Genomic DNA, 18,330 nt, shown 5'->3' with positions numbered 1-18,330 from the left:
TTTAACGTTCCCAATTTCAATGATCTATTGTTTTAGCTTTCTTCAACACAATAATGACTATCATCTACATCAATTGGGGTTTATAATTGAAGTCTTCAAAGAAAAGCTTTGCGTTCGTTTATTTCTAGATCTAATCACTCCCCAATTTCTACAATCTCGCCCACGATTTTATTTTGAAGATCTTCCACATTTGCTGGTTCTTTTTCTTCCTCATTATTTAAGACAGTATCGTCTTTTCTTCCTGCTTCATCATTCTGTTTTTTTGACTGTCGTTTGACAGGTCACCTCGAACTCAATCTCTTATTACTGTTCACGTCGTCCCTCATTGATCTCTCAAGGTTACTCATTTAATCGTCCTTGGCGTTCTCATTTCGATGGATGCTCTTGGTTTTTGATGTATTCGTCTTAGTTTTCAATGCATAAGTCAGTACCCGGCGTCACTGCCATTTTGTAGATGCGGACTTTGCGCTCTTTGAACATGTATTTGTTCTTCCATACGATGATGTTTCTTACATATCTAGATATTCTGGAGCCTTTGTTGACTTGTGCCCCGACATCTTGGTGAAAATTTTTGCAGCTGAAGATGTCAACGCCCAAGTACCTACATTTGCAGGATCTGTCTTTGGGGCTAACAGTCTTCTCTTCGGATATCTTCATGTTTATCCTTTCGCTGTGATTTGGAATCGGTATAATAGGATTCGCTACAAGTCGTTCTCGTTTTCCGCCATCAAAATGACATCATCTGCATAACATGAGACTTTCAAGGATTTTTGTCCAATAGTGCTTTGGATAATTTTGTCCATAATCAGATTTAATAGGCTCCTTGCCATTATAGGTACCTCCTCGACCTATGTTCATAACCAGCTAATTATTCCACGCATTCTTCATGGTCAATTCTTTAATTTCACTTCAACTCGCAGAAGTGTAGATATAGCTTTTCCAATAAGATCCAGCGTTATAGAATTTTCTGGGGCTTTATCCAGAAGTAATATTACTGTAAAGGTCAAGTTATTTATTATTTCATATAGCAGAAAGTTTTTATACATCCCGGTAATTGTACAAATTTTCTCATTATGTTCATTTACCATAACTAACCGTATATGTACATATTTATTACAAAACCAAATAGTTTTTATCTGAATCTCATTCACTTTTGACGCTGCGGTGTTGTTTCCATTACATGTGGAAAGCTGAGCAGAACCCAAAATTAAGAAAGTCTTTGTATTGTATTAATTTTTATTTTAAATTTAACATTTTGCAAGAAGATTTGTAATTGGAACGGACTTATACCGCGATCAACAGCATTTACTACAATTATGCGGTGTACTACGCAGAACTGAATTGAAAGCGATATCGAGCAATATATTGCACAAAACACACAACGGAAATAAAGCTTAGCACAATGAAGTATATATAACTAACTAATTTAATAACTTTGTCTATTTATTAAAAATATAAATGCACCATTAACTCTGAAATGATTTAAATAAAAAATATGAGCTTTCTAATATTTGGATAACCTTGTAAATAATACTCAACAGGCTTTGATTACAAATATACTAGGTTTGTTCTAACATCCAAAAAAAAGTCATTCCAAAATGAAACCAATAAAACCATAAGATATGATAAATTGGATAAACAGATAACTTATTTTTTGGCTTGTTAGGATAAACCCATGGAATGTTAAAAATTAAAAACGATTTAAATCACATTTAGAACATTTTTGACTTGCTTTTATTGCCCTTTTTAACTAAGTTCATTTAGTTATTCAGATAACAGAAAGCGTAGTGAATTATTAAGAAAAGTTGTTGAGGTCATTCACATTAACATAGTAATTTATGTCAACTAAAAATGTGATTTTGGTTCACTAGATATCAATTTGTATTAGGTTGCTTTGTTTCGAGCATGTGTAATTATTAACTTAATTAAGTTTTTTTTATGGATATCATATAATCAAGATTATAATTTCGCTTGGCCGCTTTGTGATTCATTATAAAAATAAAAAAAATAGCGTTAACAAAGTATATTAATTCTTAAATTGATCTTTAAGTGTATCCTAAATTTAAATCATCAGCATTCCTTAGAATTTGCAACGCGCGAAACCTTGTCGTTGTGCCAGTTTAGTTGCCTTTTTGTGGAGATCCGTGTAAATCCAGTAAAAAATAACATTATCATCATTAACCCACGTAGCAACTCAAAACCAGTACGAATTTTATTTTACACAAGATTAAAAAAAAATTGTTAATAATTTGGACAAATAAAAAATATAAAAAAGCAGGCACACACGGCAAAAGTTTTGCGTTTTTGCAGATTCTTGATCACTTTCCAAGATTGATTTTTAACATTCTGTACTGGTTTTGTTTTGCAGTGGGTCACGGACGGATCACCAACCCACTCGAGCACCCCGGTCAAAATTGAGAGTGCCCTGCAGTTTGTGCCGAAAAATACCAATCCTAAAGAATTTAAGCTGCTTCAACAACAGGTAAATAAAAAATTTTATAATAACTGAAAACCCATTTAAATAAATATATGTTTTGTGTGTGTATGTAGATTAAGGATTATAGAAGGGCTGATAAAATTTCCGCTGGGCCGCAGTCGCATATTTTGGAAGGAGTCACATGGGAAGAAGCTAAGAAAATGCAAGATGCAACCGTTACTCAAACTGGCGATCAAGTGGTGTTGATGGGGGCAGCTTCCAAGGGGATTATTCAAAGAGGTTATCAACACAATGCAACAATGTACAAGTCGCCTTACGCGAAAAATCCGTTCGATTGTGTTACTGACGAAGAACTGGACGAATATAAACGAGTTGTTGAACGAAAAGCAAGAGGAGAATGTAAGAAAGATAAATTTTTACTTGATAATTTAATTCTTAAAATTTAAACACGACACTCATATTTAATTACTCCCCATTTTTTTTTATGATTAGTTAAGATGAAAGATTGTTACTATAAATCTAATCAAACCTTGTCAAAGTTTATACTGTACCAACCTGTTTGCAGATATTAAGTAATTTGGGAGTGGTTATTTTTGGAAACTGAATTACTTCTTAGAATAAGATAGTTGGCTAAAACGTTTCATTCAAAAATTGTAGGTTTTTTTAAACATAATTCGCAAAAATTAAGTATACAGTTAAAAATCAACTATTTTCCATGGATCTATTTTCTACATTTTACCTTTATTCTTAATAATCACCTTTCCTATTGTGTTATTGGTTAGTAGATAGTCTGATGTCCCAGGGTAAAAAGTCGTTGTGTTTGTAAGGATGTATTATTGCATAATTAAATTCGAATTATTGTTGTATGTATGTAGTTTGACGTGAGGGTGAGTTTCTTCACAGCACTTAGGTCCCAGCGGGCCCTTTGTATATCCCCACAATTAACAGTTCATTTAAGGGTTAGAAAACCGGCCCAATGTTTTCATGAACGTTAATATAGAACAGAAAGGTATGTTCCTTATATCCGAAATTTAGGGCCATGGTACTCTAAGAGTGGATTTCCTTAAGTACGCGAGGTTGGGACAGTCACAAACAATATGACTTACCGTCTCGTCTTCCATTTCATACCCTATACAGAGGGATGTATTCGTCAGCTTCATGTACAACATTTTCTTACGTAACCTGCAGTGTCTGGTCAGGAAGTGGGTGAGGAACCTCAAGTCACTTTTTGATTTTCCTAGAACCTGAGTAGAGCTCTTCTGGTCAGGGTAGAGCAGTTTTCTTTGCAAAGACACCTACTGCTGTGTCATCCCATCTATCGCAAAAGGCTCGATGGGAGATGGAGTTTATCAGCTTTGATGTTGTATTAACAGCTAGTGGTACAAGCGGTTCAGGGGAGATCGGTGACTTGTTAGCCGCCCGTTTCGCCATTTTATCGTGATATGCTATCGTGCCTCCTCGAGTGATTTCCGACAGGACTCACCAACGATGATGTAGTTCGATGTCTACCAACCACCAGCATAGCCTGTCTGCTATCAGTGCAGATTACAACGTTTCTGCCGACTTTTTTAGACTCATTGGCTGCTTTATAGCAGTATATATATTTATAGCAGTGGTTTCGGCTTGAGCAGTCGTGCAATATGATCCTAGCGAAGTGGAAAGGTGCTGCTGGAGATCGTGCGAGAAAATTCCCGCTCCGGAGCCTCCAGCCTTCTTTGATCCATCAGTGTAGATGGTCAGCGTTTTGCCCAAACTTAGGTTGCACCGGGGTATCGTTTCAATGCCAAAGTATAACTTGCCTAAGAAAGTAGATGTGATGTAGTCTGTGCGAGCTTTAAGGAGGGGTTGTTTGCGAACAGCCTGGACTATTCCCATTTTAACAACCTGCTTATCATTTACTGATCGCAATCGAAGCACCGCAATCACGGCCACCTCCCTGATAAAAATATCTAGGGGCAGCACGTTCAGCATAGTCTCCATCGCGATCGTAGGTGTAGATCTCGTGGAATCCGTGATTAACAGGCAGGCCAGTCGTTGCAATTGATGCAACAATTTAGTTTTATATGCATGTTTTAGTGCTGAGCACCAAACTATGGCTCTGTGAGCCACCATGGCTCTTATCACAGAAGTGTAGATCCATAGACCCTCGACACTGGTTCAGTACAATCGTTGCTATTTTGGTTTTGCAACTAATGTGTGATTTCCAAGTTAGTCCTTTGTCCAAGATATTACACCTCTGGAGCAAAGGTTACTGGATTATTGCAGAGATTGGGTGGTGTTAAGTGTCCCAGTGTCTTCTGCTTAGTGAAGCGAACAATCTCGGTCTTTTTAGGATTAACAGAGAGGGAATTATTATTCTCTTGGCATTTGTAACGATATTTGTCCACTTTTTTTTATTGTCGCGTAGCTTTAGCTCAAATTTCAGTGAATTTATCTGGGCTTCAGATTACTCAAATCGCTCGTCCTCTGAGTAAACGGATGTCATCCACGAAAAATGGATGACGTCCGTATTCCTTCCGCCAATTTCAAGTTTATTTGTACGATTTGAGAGTTACTCGATTCCCCTAAACCATCCAAGGCACATCCATCCATTAACAATACCAAGGCACAATTATGAAATTTATAAAAGATCGTTCTCTTATTGTGTGCCTAACATGTACAACCCTCTGCCGGATTCTTTAAAACATTTATCTTGTAAAAGATTCAAGATAGAACTAAGGAAACTTTTGCTTAACCAACAAAATGGCTTTGAGTAGACGGAATAGCGCCGGTTCCTTCTTCTATTCTTCTTCTCTCTTCTCCTCTATTCTCTCTGTCTTACTTCGTTGCCCTTTCTATTTGTTTTTCTTTTGTTTTGTTCTCTCTCATTTTCTTTTGATTCTGACGTACATCGTATTGTGTCATTTAGTTTAATTTCTAGTAGCAGTAATTTAATTTATGGATTGATGAAAAACAGTGGGCTTACACCGTTGACTGGTGCTAGCTAAACTGACTCAATCCTCTTTAGTTCATTGTTTCGAATTTAATTTGTTTATTTCCAATGTATTTATGTATTATCCTTAGCCTTTTACACCTCAGAGTTATCAAATGTCTTCTTGTCTGTCCATAAGATGAATTCGGTGATGGTTCATAGTTTTATAAAAGCATAGCAACGGTTCATTCGGAGATAAGCGAAGCAAGTGACATTGCTAGATCGTTGGTGTGTGGGGATCCCAAGATAACTCGGCGTCTATGGTGACTCTGAAATACTTAACTGTATGACTCCGTCGAAGATCTTCAGTTGGCAGGATTGTCATAGACTTTTTTTTTTCGGACAGTTCCCAAAAAAACCAATGCCGCACTTTTACCTGGATGTATTACCGCAGGGACTGTTGAAGTCTTCTTTCGATAATATCTAGTTGCCGCGATTGGCTGAAGATGCAGATTTTAAGCCCCCAAGTCAACATCCGGCACCTGCGGTACATCACTCACGAAGATGTTGAATAGCGGAGAAAAAAGCGAGTAAAATGAAAACATTAAAAAAAATGGCGGTGACGGAAAACTAGCAATGTGTGGATAAGAAATAGAATTCGAAGAATGTTAAGTTTTCTTAGCAGTCAATGTTTACTACACAAACTAAAATCGTTAAACACTCATTTCTCTATAGCTTGTCGCCTATATATTTTTCATCGTTATATTTCATCCCTTAGCCTGGTAAATGCTAATATTGTTACTTGAATCTCTTGATCTAACTTTAAAAACATATAAAATCTTCACAACTTGCCGGTTGATTGGAAATAGTTTTACTGATTGTATTAAATTCATTGACATTTTTGTAAAATCACAGTAGAAATTGTAGTATATCTTTGTTTTCCTTTCAAAGAATACTATTTTGTAAGAAATTAATCAATATGAACAAGGTAAGGATCACGGATCTTCTGGTTTTCAAGTTTTATGATACTATGTGTATTGATATCCAGTTTTTCCATTTTTACAAAAGCGCTACGAAGTTGAAAACTGTTTTTTTTTACATTACAAAGATAGTATTTTTATGAAAGTTGGAAGTTGAGGTTTTCACTATACATTATATCAACGATATTTATGACTAAGAACAAAAAATAGATAATTGAAATTTTAAAGAACTTTTTATGGGATTCGACTCTATTCAGTATAAGATATATTGTATCAAATACGCATTAAACCAATTTAATCATTTTTGAGATAGCAACAATCTGAAAAACCACGGTTATTTACGAAAATAATACCTACCAACAAAATACCCAATATTCTGAATAAATAAGTCTGTTACATATCCAAATGTCAAGTTCATGAAATCATACATACATATGTAGTCTTAAGTCCAACAAACTTCATCAGTGCCAATTTCACCATAGCAGAGATTTTTGTCGCTCGTATTTACTGATTTGCCAGTTAAAAAAGTGCCGCAATACTTCAAAACCTATACCGGGTGTCCCTCAAAAGTGGCTCACCCCCATATTTTTTTTTATTATTAGTGATATAAGAAAACCATTTGGAATGCATAGTTAGGTCGCTAAAACGGTTTATTACGACATGAAATCATTCTTTTTGTACTTCCGGTTATACCGGATGTGAGTACTAATTTCGCTATTTTTTTAAATCTATAAATTTTTTTTCTTCAGTTGGGTAGACAGTATAATTTCACATAACTTTTACTTGAAAAAATTTTCACGATCGCTTATAATTTTTGAAAAAAAAAATTATTTTCGTTATTTTTTAACGTTTTAGTACCTTCGAAAAATGTATTACAACTTTTGACACATAGTAGCTAGGAGATTAATAGTACAAACTACGTTATGTCCCTCTTGATTTGCTATTCCTCGAGCAGTGATCACTGCTATGCTTTAGTTAGTGGTTTTTTTTTTTTAATAATGGTGTAAATTAACAGTTGTATTAAATTAGTTTTAAAAGAAAAACGCTATCCAACAATAAAATTTAATTCAATTGTAAGTTCAAAAAAACTAAGCTTCTAAATTTTCAAAATGCTCCCGCCTCGATTTTGATATAATTGTATCTTGCGTATTGTCGATTTAACGACTCGACGTTATTCCTGCGGAGATATTTAGGTAATACAATTTCTAACTCGATTTATTTTCTAATACCTCACGAGACCTTACTGGTGTATTATACAGCTCATTTTTGATTTTGCCCCATAAAAAGAATCTAAAGGTGTGAGGTCAGGTGATCTGAGAGGTTTTAACCAAAATAAAGTAAACAATCCAAATTATAATGTACAATGGACATTGTAAGTAACTATCAGCTACAGAACATTTAGTGTAAAAGAACAAAAAATAAAGAAAAAAATAAAAAATCAAAAATAATTAAATTAAACTTAATTGTTTGATCGCGTTTTTCTTTTAAAACTAATTTAATACAACTGTTAATTTACATCATTATTAAAAAAGAACCACTGACTAAAGCATAGCTGTGATCACTGCTCGAGAAATAGCAAATCAAGAGGGGCATAACGTAGTTTATACTATTAACCTAGCTACTATGCGTCAAAAGTAGTAATACATTTTCCGAAGGTACTAAAACGTTATAAAATAACGAAAATAATTTTTTTTTCAAAAATTATAAGCGATCGTGAAAATTTTTTCAAGTAAAAGTTATGTGAAATTATACTATCAACCCAACTGAAGAAAAAAAAATTATAGATTTAAAAAAATAGCGAAATTAGTACTCACATCCGGTATAACCGGAAGTACAAAAAGAATGATTTCATGTCGTAATAATCCGTTTTAGCGACCTAACTATGCATTCCAAATGGTTTTCTTATATCACCAATAATGAAGAAAAATATGGGGGTGAGCCACTGTTGAGGGACACCGGTATATAATCTATCTATTTATAAAAGTTCATTGCCTTTGAATTAAACACTGTAACTCAATATATTTAAGAAAATATCTAATCTCCAGCGTACAGTTGTAATAAATGGCTGTCAAAATTTAGTGAGATATAAATATGAAGTTCCCAGCCGTCTTCTCTATTCACGTTCGTCTTTCTTATTATCCTTTGGTAATAATTTTCGGCTTAACACTTTGGTTTTATCGAAATCTGTGGTGTGTAATCGTTCCTATAACTGCATAATAGCCAAGAAACTTCCGCCTTCTTTAATAGGGTTAATATTTTGTAGCTATTGGAAGAGCGTTCCTAATTTTGCGGATTATACCCTATGGTACCACGATATCCTTCTTCTTCAGACCTGGAATTCTGCTCGTGTAGCCGTTTTTCTTGAGCACATCTTCTAGAAATGTTTCTTTCTTCAAATTCTTTTCGTTGTATATTTCTGCTCGCTACAACAAGTCTTGGATCATTGACTTCTTCTATTGTGGTTGGCGATGGGATGAAGCCTGTAGATAGTCTCCATCTGTCTTCCCAGCAACTAATACATGTAAAAAAAGTTGCTTTTTTGCATCTTCCGTTTCCATTATAAATTTGAGCATAGGGTATAGCGAATTCAGGTAGTTTAGAAACTCCTGGAAATACTTTATTCCCTGCTGCTATTCCCAGAGAGTTACAAAAGTTAATAATGGCTTGAAATTGAAGATGACGTTCGAAAAAATTTATTTGTTGCATGAATCATAGTATTCATCAAACCATTTCATTTGATACCTCGTTCATGAAAATCGGAATGTAAATGACAGAGTTACAGCTTGAGGCATTTTTTATCTAACACCCTGTATAATCTATCTATTTATAAAAGTTTATTGCCTTTGAATTAAATACCGTAACTCAACACACTTAAGAAAATATCTAATCTCCAGCGTAGAGTAGTAACAAATGGCTGTCAAAATTTAGTGAGATATAAATACGCAGATCCCAGCCGTCTTTTCCATTCACGTTCGCCTTTCTTATTATCCTTTGGTAATAATTTTCGGCTTTGGCTAGCACTTTGGTTTTATCGAAATCTGTGGTTTATAATAGTTCCTACAAGTGCATGATAGCCGATAAACTTCCGCCTTCCTTAATGGGGTTAATATTTTTTAGCTATTGGGGAAGAGCGTTCCTAATTTTGCGGACTGTACCCTATGGTACCACGATATCCTTCTTCTTCAGACCTTGAATTCTGCTCCGTCACGCCTGACACATAATCCCTCTGCTTACATTGTTTGGGACTCGCTGGATATCATAGGGTTTGATCAATTTGATCATAGGGTGTAGCGAGTTCAGGTAGTTTAGAAACTCCTTAAACGCTTTTTTCCCTGTTGCTATTCACAAAGGCATCATCCACGTAACAAAGTCATAGTTTTGGTTTTCACGGACTCTTCGTGAACTATAATTAGAGCTCGGATTCTTCGGTACCTAAGTCCAGTCGACCAGTTCATTAATGTTGCGTTATTAACGAGCGACGCATAACCAAGGTCCCGAGTCCACTGGTCTGCAGCGTTGTCATGGTAATCCATAGGCGCGCATTAGCAAAGATCTGTATTAACGCTAAATAAGCAAGTAATTATGTACTTTATCATAATTTTTCTCGACTCTCAGTTCCTATTTGGTGCAATGATTGAATAATAATGACCTTTTCTAAATTTACTTCAGAAAATGACGACCGTTTGGGTGTTAAAATGTCTTTGAGTTTAGAAAATGTTCTTTCGACGTCACAACTGGTAACTAACGCAAATGCTACATTGTCGTCAATTACTGTGAACGTATCGTCAAAAGTCACTATTAAGTGTTGAATAAATTATAAAAACTAAAAGAATAGGGTAATTCAGTTAATAAAAATCAAAAAATTAACTCTTAATAGAAGTAGTTTTAAATTATAAAACCTAAAACAACAAGCACTTCTAATTATGAAAAAGCAAGAAAATATTCGATGATAATTAAATAAAATATTCAATATACTCGGTTTGAAATTATAAAAACTGAAATAATAGTACAATTCTAATTCACAAAATGAAATGGATTTAACGATGAATAAAGGATATTAAATGAATTCTCGGAACGCAACACGGATAAATACAGGCCTAGCATGCTTGTAGATGTGTGAGCAATCGGAACGGTAGATCGAGTGGTGGGAGTGCTTTATGATCGCGCCCCATAGGTTTTGCGCTGGCGACGCTACTGAGACGGTACCGAAATATCCGAGCTTTGACTATAATATATACATAATAATATATGTAATCTTAAGTGCAACAAACTTCATCAGTACCAATTTCACCATAGCAGAGATTTTTGTCGCTCGTATTTACTGATTTGAATCTTCTCTTCTCTTCGAACCTATATACAGGGTGTCAGATAAAAAACGCCCCAAGCTGTAACTCTGTCATTTACATTCCGATTTTCATTACCGAATTGAAAATGAAATGGTTTGATGAATACTATGATTCATGCTACAAATAAGGATTTTTCCGTCAACGTGCCGATATCGTCTTGGTCCGTATTGTCGCCATTTTCATCCTGAGATCTTCTCCGCTGGAATAACACTTTTTTAAGAAGAAGAAAAAATATATATAATAAGAACTTATCAACATAGAAAGGTCAGATTGTTGCGTTTTTTTCTTCTTCTATCCGTCTGAATACTGAATACTCAACTTCTAAAATATTTAACTCTTTATAACTCAAAAACCGTGATGACTAGAGAAATTCTACGTGCACCATTGGATTCTACGTGTAAAAATCTATTAGAATCCGTTTTTACGTTTCTGGATAGGTGAGGTGTCTGAAAATCTTAAATTTTGAAACACTCCCTGTGTATCAAAAACGAAGAGGGCTATGAAAATTTGATTTGCGCCATTGTAAGTTTCACAAAAAAGTAGCTCAGGTTCGCGAAAGCCGCAACTTTCTATTTTCCATAATAACTGAGATACCCTGCAAACCCATCGAAATTTGGACACCCTGTACATCAATGGATTCAGAAAAACAAAAGCTAATAATCGCTTGAAATTGAAGATGGCGTTGGAAAAAATTTATTTGTAGCATGAATCATAGTATTCATCAAACCATTTCAATTGATACTTCGTTCATGAAAATCGGAATGTAAATGACAGAGCTACAGCTTGGGGCATTTTTTATCTGACACCCTGTATAATCTTTCTATTTATAAAAGTTTATTGCCTTTGAATTGCCTTTGACTGTACCCTCTGGTACCTTGATGTCCTTCTTCTTCAGACCTTGCATTCTGCTCTGTCACGCCTGACACATAATCCCTCTGCTTACATTGTTTGGTGACCTGCTGGAAACATCTTCTAGAAATGCTTCTTTCTTCAAATTCTTTTCGTTTTATATTTCTGCCCACTCCAATAAGTCTTGGATCATTGACTTCTATGATCGTGGTTGGTGATGGGATGAAGCCTCTAGATAGTGTCTCCATCTGTCTTCCCAGTAACTAATACATCTAAAAAAAGCATTTCCGTAGCTTTTTTGCATCTTCCGTTTCCATTATAAATTTGATCATAGGGTGTTGCGAGTTCAGGTAATTTAGAAACTCCTGCTGCTATTCACAAAGGCGTCATCCACGTAACGAAGTCATAGCTTTGGTTTTCACGGACTCTTCGTGAATGCTTATTCTACAAACATCTCTATGTAGAAATTGGCCATGACTGGTTACAAAGGTGCAGTGCTCAACCAGCTTTGAAACATACTTCGGTAAGCGCTCCGGAATGAATTTCTGGCGAAGACCACGGCGTCTTTGACTGATACTGTGGTAAATAAAGATTCCACATTGACACTTACCAGGACATCCTCAGGACCTATTCATACTTTTGATTGATTCTACAAAATGCGTAGAATCTCTTACATATAATTCTGTTTTTCCTGTAATGGCAGACAGAATCTTTGTAAAGTGTTTTTCCAGCTGGTACGTTGAAGAACAAAAAATGTCGAATCTAATTTATAATAACAATCTTGGATCAATACTTTAATATTACTTCATTAACCAGTCTTTAACTTGTACTAATTTCTGATAAACCTTCAATACAAATTTTAACATTCCTCTATTTCGAATTATTCTTTATTTTTCCCTTTTATTTATAGTTGACGATACGACGGATTACAGCGAGTCAGAAGGGTTGTCTTCTGCACAAATTAACAAGCGGATAAGCGATATCCGATCTCCTACATCTGTAGCTAGCGAAACGGAAGAGGAAAGTAGGGACGGTAAGCTTTATTACAAAAAAAAATACATAAACTAATTTAAGGAACTTGATTGATTTTCTGATTATATTAAATTTTTTAAAGAACCTCAAGTTTTGAGAATAGAAACAACGCAGGCGCCGAAACCGAGCCAGCCGGAAGTAGTGATGAGCGATGGTAAGTTATTATTTTAGGAAGTATGTTAAAAATAGTTTTAAGTTAAAATTAGTTAACTGTTAAAACAACTTAAATTAATTAAAAAGAAAAACGGGCGAGTGATTTAAGCTTGATTTTTGCCTAGTTATTGATAATCTAAAGTGATACTTTGGCAGCTTTGGTAAGTGATCATCAAAAAAGATAGGAAATGCGGAATGAACGAATGGAACAAATTTTTGTTATCTAAATTTGTTTGTCTAAATTATTGCATTCCGCTTTTAAGTTTGTTATAATTTGGATTTGTAACCCATTATCAAGTGAATTATAAATCCAATTAATAACGTTAGAAAAACCATCTGCCTTGTTATTCTAGTATCAAAATTTAAATATTTGTTGTTTTACATTTAAAATATCTATATGTGTTATTATTACTTCTAAAGTATTTGTTTTTTTAATTAATTCACCACCAACATTTTCACATATTTCATTTCAAATTTACATAATTTTATTTGATTGATATTCTTTATGCTCGTTGCTTTTAAATTAGCGTTTTTGCTCGTTCTTTTAATGCATTTTTAAAGCATGATTGCATGGTTTTTTTCTGTAGATGATCCAATATCAGATCAACAACAATATGAGGCGATAGAGAAACGTGAGTATTTTTTAAAGCTAACCAAAAGAAATTATCAGGTTATTTTTTATAACATACTCATAAATAAAAATTTTGGTTAATTTGTTTTTAACAATTTATCAACAAATTTTGTCTTTGGGTATGTTATAATAAAGATTATTTTAAGGTTGTTTTAGATTGCGCTGCCTAAATTTAGTAAAAGATAACAACCACATTATTTGCGGGAGTACTTAAGCTTATTTAAAATGATTAAAAAAAAATTCATTTTATGAATAAATTTCTAAATGTGTATTTGAATTAAAATGTGACCGATTGGTTTTGATAAAGAGTCTCATGTCTAAATACGAGACATAAATATTAATCAAGAAACGAAACGAACAAATATTGATGACAAATATAGGTGTTAATTTTGAATGTAACTCAAGTCCATTTTTGATAAGAAGACATTATTTACTTAATAATTGCTATCATATTAAAGGAAATGTAATTTTAACACTTTTAGATAGTCTTAACACCTGTTGCGACCACGCATTGCGATGAAGAAGTCATTGAAATATGTATACCTTATAAAGATTTTGGTACAATGTTTAGTTACAAATATATATTTATAACACAAAATAACGAAAACTAAGAAAATATTATTCTATATGAAAACTATAAAAACAGCTTATGTGCTTGTTGAGAGTCAATTCTTTACATTTTCCACAAAAAAAATAAAAGATTTTCCTGTACAATCTGGGTATTTGCAGCGTTCCTGCGCTGGAATTTTAGCAAATGTATATTTCCATATATTCGAGGCGTTGGAATAGTGTTTGAACTTCTGTTATTACCAACTTGAATTTGCAAAGACGCAAATACATATCGGAATTACGTTTTCTCTACATTTTATTTAGCGTATGAGATAGACATATAAGACATACAATACAATAGTAGATATAAGTTACATACAGCGAATATATACAGGGTGATTTATTAGCTCACCATCAAACTTTGACATATGATAGCTAATCCAATTACCAAAGAAAAATGTTAATGAACATATGTCCTATTTTTATTTACGAAATTATAACACTTTAAAGTTTTAATTTTTATTTCATAATTAACTGCTACATTTTTTTTTTAAAACATATAAATTTTACAAAATATTGATGACACAACGACGAATTAAAGAGTTCTTCAGCCGAATTAAAATGTCTGGTTGATTTCTTATTTCAATAGCAGCCACTTGTTTGGAAAATATTGGTTTAACCACTCGACAATAACTCTTCCGCGATGAGGTGGGGCACCATCATGCTGGTACCACATATTTTGAATTTCATTAAGCGGTATATCTTCAAGTAAATCAAAAAGTGTATTGTTCAAAAAAATCTGTAATTTACAGCGTTCAAATGTTCATCAAGTACATGCAAACTTCGTAAATTGTTAACCACCCCAAACGTTGATGCTGAAACGTTGTTGAAATTTCCTTGGTCTAATCGCACGCGGATTTTGTAATGCCCAGATATGTTCATTATGGTAATTATTTATACCATCTCGTGTAAAACATGATTTATCTGTCCAGAGAACATTTGAAATGAAGTCATTATTTTGAGCATGTTGCTGCAATAACCATTCACAAAATGCTAACCGTTGCTGATTATCTCCTGGCTGTAGAGCTTGAACATTTTCAATACGCGCCATGCAAAATTTTGACTTACATGTATGTTGGGTGCAATTCTTCGAGTGCTGATGGAAGCATTATCAATGACAGCATTAATTACAGCTTCTTTGTCCTTTATATTAACTACATGTGGTCGAATAGCTTTTGCTGGAGCAAGATTACCTGTTTCTAGAAGTCTTCTGAAAGAATCGCTAAAAACTGAATAATATGGCAAATGACGCTGTGGAAATCTTTCTTGATATTCTCGTACTGATTGTCGAGCATTTCCATTGCAAAAAGCATACACGAAAATTATATCAGCATACTCTTCACTGCTATAAGCGTACATTTTGAGTTTCTTCTTGTATGTAATAATTAAACCTTACAGCAAACTGACGTACACATTACAATGATTTGATTTTACTAACTATTAATAAATTCTCTGTAGAAAACTTTAAAGTGTTATAATTTCGTAAATAATTGAAATAGGACATATGTTCATTAACATTCTTTTTTGGTAATTGGGTTAGCTATCATATGTTAAAGTTTGATGGTGAGCTAATCAATTCGGCTAGTCATTTAAGAGCTGTGGGTTTAGCATCAAAGAACTCCTTCGCAGCGTTAGGATAAGATCTAATAGGGCAGTCCCCCACAATGTGCTGGATAGATTGTTTTGGAGCTCCGCGGTCATAGTGGGGGCATAGTGCTTACTTTTTGTGGAGATTACCACCACAGACTCTATCTCCCGTACGGCTCTTCCATAGTTGGCGGGGAAATCCAAATACTTTTGATTCTTGTTCCAATCTTTTTCCTACTCAGCGTTGAGGTTGTAGTTATTTCTAGCAAGTTGCTTAGCAAGATTTAATGCTGAGTTTAATTTAATTTATTAATAAATTAGATCCTTATGTATAGGCAGTAGTGGTTTGTCAGTTATTTTCTTGAACTCTTTTAGGAGAGCATTCTTTCTTCGCAGGTTTGGCGGGGCGATATTGCTTAGCGTTGGGAGTTAGTGCAGAGGAGTGTACTCTCTAGATATTTCTTAAACGAGAGTGTTCTGTCCAAGGTGTTCTGACCTGGAGTTTGCTGGATGCTATTTTATTGTTCAAGTGAAAGCCTCTTCTCAGCACAAGCCAGGCATCGGCACATATCGTATCTATACCTAGCAGAGCATCTAGCAGGTGACTCCTAGTGACTAATTAATTATCGTACCCGACGTCATCATTGCAAATATGCAACCAATATCACAGTATTGGTATTACAATACGCGATTTGCGTATTGCACTATGATATTGGTTGCATACTTACAATGACGGCGTCGGGTACGATAATTAATTAACACACTGCACTTGTATGCATTTAGGCCGGGAAATGTCTATATAAGACTTCCTTTGTCTAGAAAACTTGTTTAGTTCGGATTCTTACATCGACATTCTCAATATTTGCAACTTTGTCATCAAACACACGTCCTCCTCGCCTTTTCATTTCTGATTCCTTATTTCAGTATTTCACAAACTTTCGACATCTAAAATATGCTGCTTTTTTAATTTTCAGTAATTTTACTTCAATTCTTTAATGCAATTTTTTTCCAAGCCCCACTGTCTCTTCCAACAGAACGAGATATAAAGGTGATTAGTAAAATAAAGTAGTTTATATATTTGACATTAATTAATAGAACATGCAACACAGTTTTATTTCAACTTAAAAAAAAGCAACTAAACATTGTGTAAAGAAACCACCTGTGCATAGTATTTGTAGCTTTGCCAAGGCAGTCTCATTGTCCTGTCATGTAACCAGCAGAGTTTAAAATGCGAATGATTAATTTCTCAGAAACATTAGTTCTTCATCTGTTCTCATTAAAAACTTTAAAAATATTTACCAGACAACAAGACATTTTGGTTATTTTCTATGTTATTGGAATAAGTACCTCAAAATGAAATGAACATGAGCAAATATGCTCTGCTATCGGTATATCCAAAGTTGGTTACAGATATGCATGAGAATGGCTGATTAAGAAAATCAGATTTTCGATCAGCACAGTACAATAAAATATGCTTGTTTCAAGTAAATACAGCCGGTACGATATTTGTTGAGCCAGATTTCTCAGAAAACCACTACGTCAGATTCTTGGAAAATATAACATCGGACACCCTGAAAGTCATTGGCGGCGGCATAGCAAGTGAGTGTTTATACTTGCAATAAAGTTTAAAGGTACGCCACTGCTTGTAAATATCAAGCCGTGATTAACCGTTGCTTTCCGAGAATAGAACGTCATTGATTTTTTCCTTTCTGGGAATTTTGGCTCAACAAATATCGTACCAACTGTAGTATTGTTGACTTTAGCAATACATTTATCTCTGTGTATGTATCTGTTAATTACATATTATGTTCGGGAGTCGTTAAGCAAAAACAAATTTAATTTTATAGTTTTGGATTTCCCCTAAACGCTAGAAGTATTTAACCATAGCATTCATCACATCATTCGTTCAGTCGCAGTCGTCGAGTCTGCCTTTCTAATTATCGAAGCATAAGCCAGTATTAAAAAAAAACTTTGCTCTGGTCAAGTAATCTCCACTGACTCAGCATCATAACTGTCTCGGCTTTTGAGTAATCGTGTCTTAAACGTGTCTTATTTTTCAGTCAAGTACTCTTTATTGCCTCGGTAGCACAGCTGCCTCGGATAACATGCTGCCTTAATAACATGTCAATAACGAAAGGAAAGTTTTATTTATAGCTTTTTAAATTCTTGAACTACTGCGTTTGGCAATAAATTGGCTTATAAATGGACAAATTTATATTAAAAAGAAGTTCTGGTGTTTTCTTTTATAGCAGCAGATCTTCCTTGGATCCTAATAACATGTTCATATCGACAAAAACCTTATTTATAGTTCTTTTTAAGTTCTGGAGCTATTGTTTCGCCAGCATAGCTGCTTCAGTATGTAATTAATACAATTGACATCACATTAATACAAGTGATAAAACAGTAATATGTAAGGTAATAATATTTATTTAAACGTAGCAGCTCCGCAGGCGACCTCACATCGATACAAATGGATAAATTATAGGATAAAATATGTAGGTCAATATTGTAATGATATTTATGTAAATGTAGCGTCTCGGCCGCAAGCGATCACTGCTTAACTTATTACTAAGAATTAATAATAACGTTATTTAATCGAGGCCTTACAGTTAATTCCATATCGCTATAAGTACGAAGGCTTTCACGGTCGGTGTTAATTGAACTAAAACTAGAACTAACACTAGCACTAAACCTAGAACTAGAAACTTTCGGGTTAAGCCGTGCGTCTTTTGAAAAAATGTTTGGCGTTTCGGATGCCATGTTTCAACCTTCTTCAGAAACAAATTCGAAGTCAT

The 18,330-nt window shown here is 34.3% G+C and overlaps 1 protein-coding gene across 4 annotated transcripts in view; it reads left to right on the top strand.

Moving 5' to 3' along the window:
- Positions 1–18,330, top strand: part of LOC111428649 (adducin 1-like protein hts) — an 84,248-nt gene that overhangs the window by 48,747 nt on the left and 17,171 nt on the right. For 3 of the 4 annotated variants that reach the window (XM_071194907.1, XM_023064285.2, XM_023064286.2), the window contains exons 5-9: positions 2,369–2,482; positions 2,551–2,836; positions 12,434–12,556; positions 12,638–12,709; positions 13,296–13,340. In XM_071194907.1, the coding sequence (XP_071051008.1) occupies positions 2,369–2,482; positions 2,551–2,836; positions 12,434–12,556; positions 12,638–12,709; positions 13,296–13,340 (640 nt within the window). The remainder of the gene's footprint in view (positions 1–2,368; positions 2,483–2,550; positions 2,837–12,433; positions 12,557–12,637; positions 12,710–13,295; positions 13,341–18,330) is intronic. The other variant, XM_071194908.1, reaches the window with a different exon arrangement.

This window comes from Onthophagus taurus, chromosome 3, assembly GCF_036711975.1.
Source record: "Onthophagus taurus isolate NC chromosome 3, IU_Otau_3.0, whole genome shotgun sequence".
NCBI lineage: Eukaryota > Metazoa > Arthropoda > Insecta > Coleoptera > Scarabaeidae > Onthophagus > Onthophagus taurus.
The sequence above is the reverse complement of the archived record's forward strand: the minus strand, read 5'-3'. Positions and strand labels throughout refer to the sequence as shown.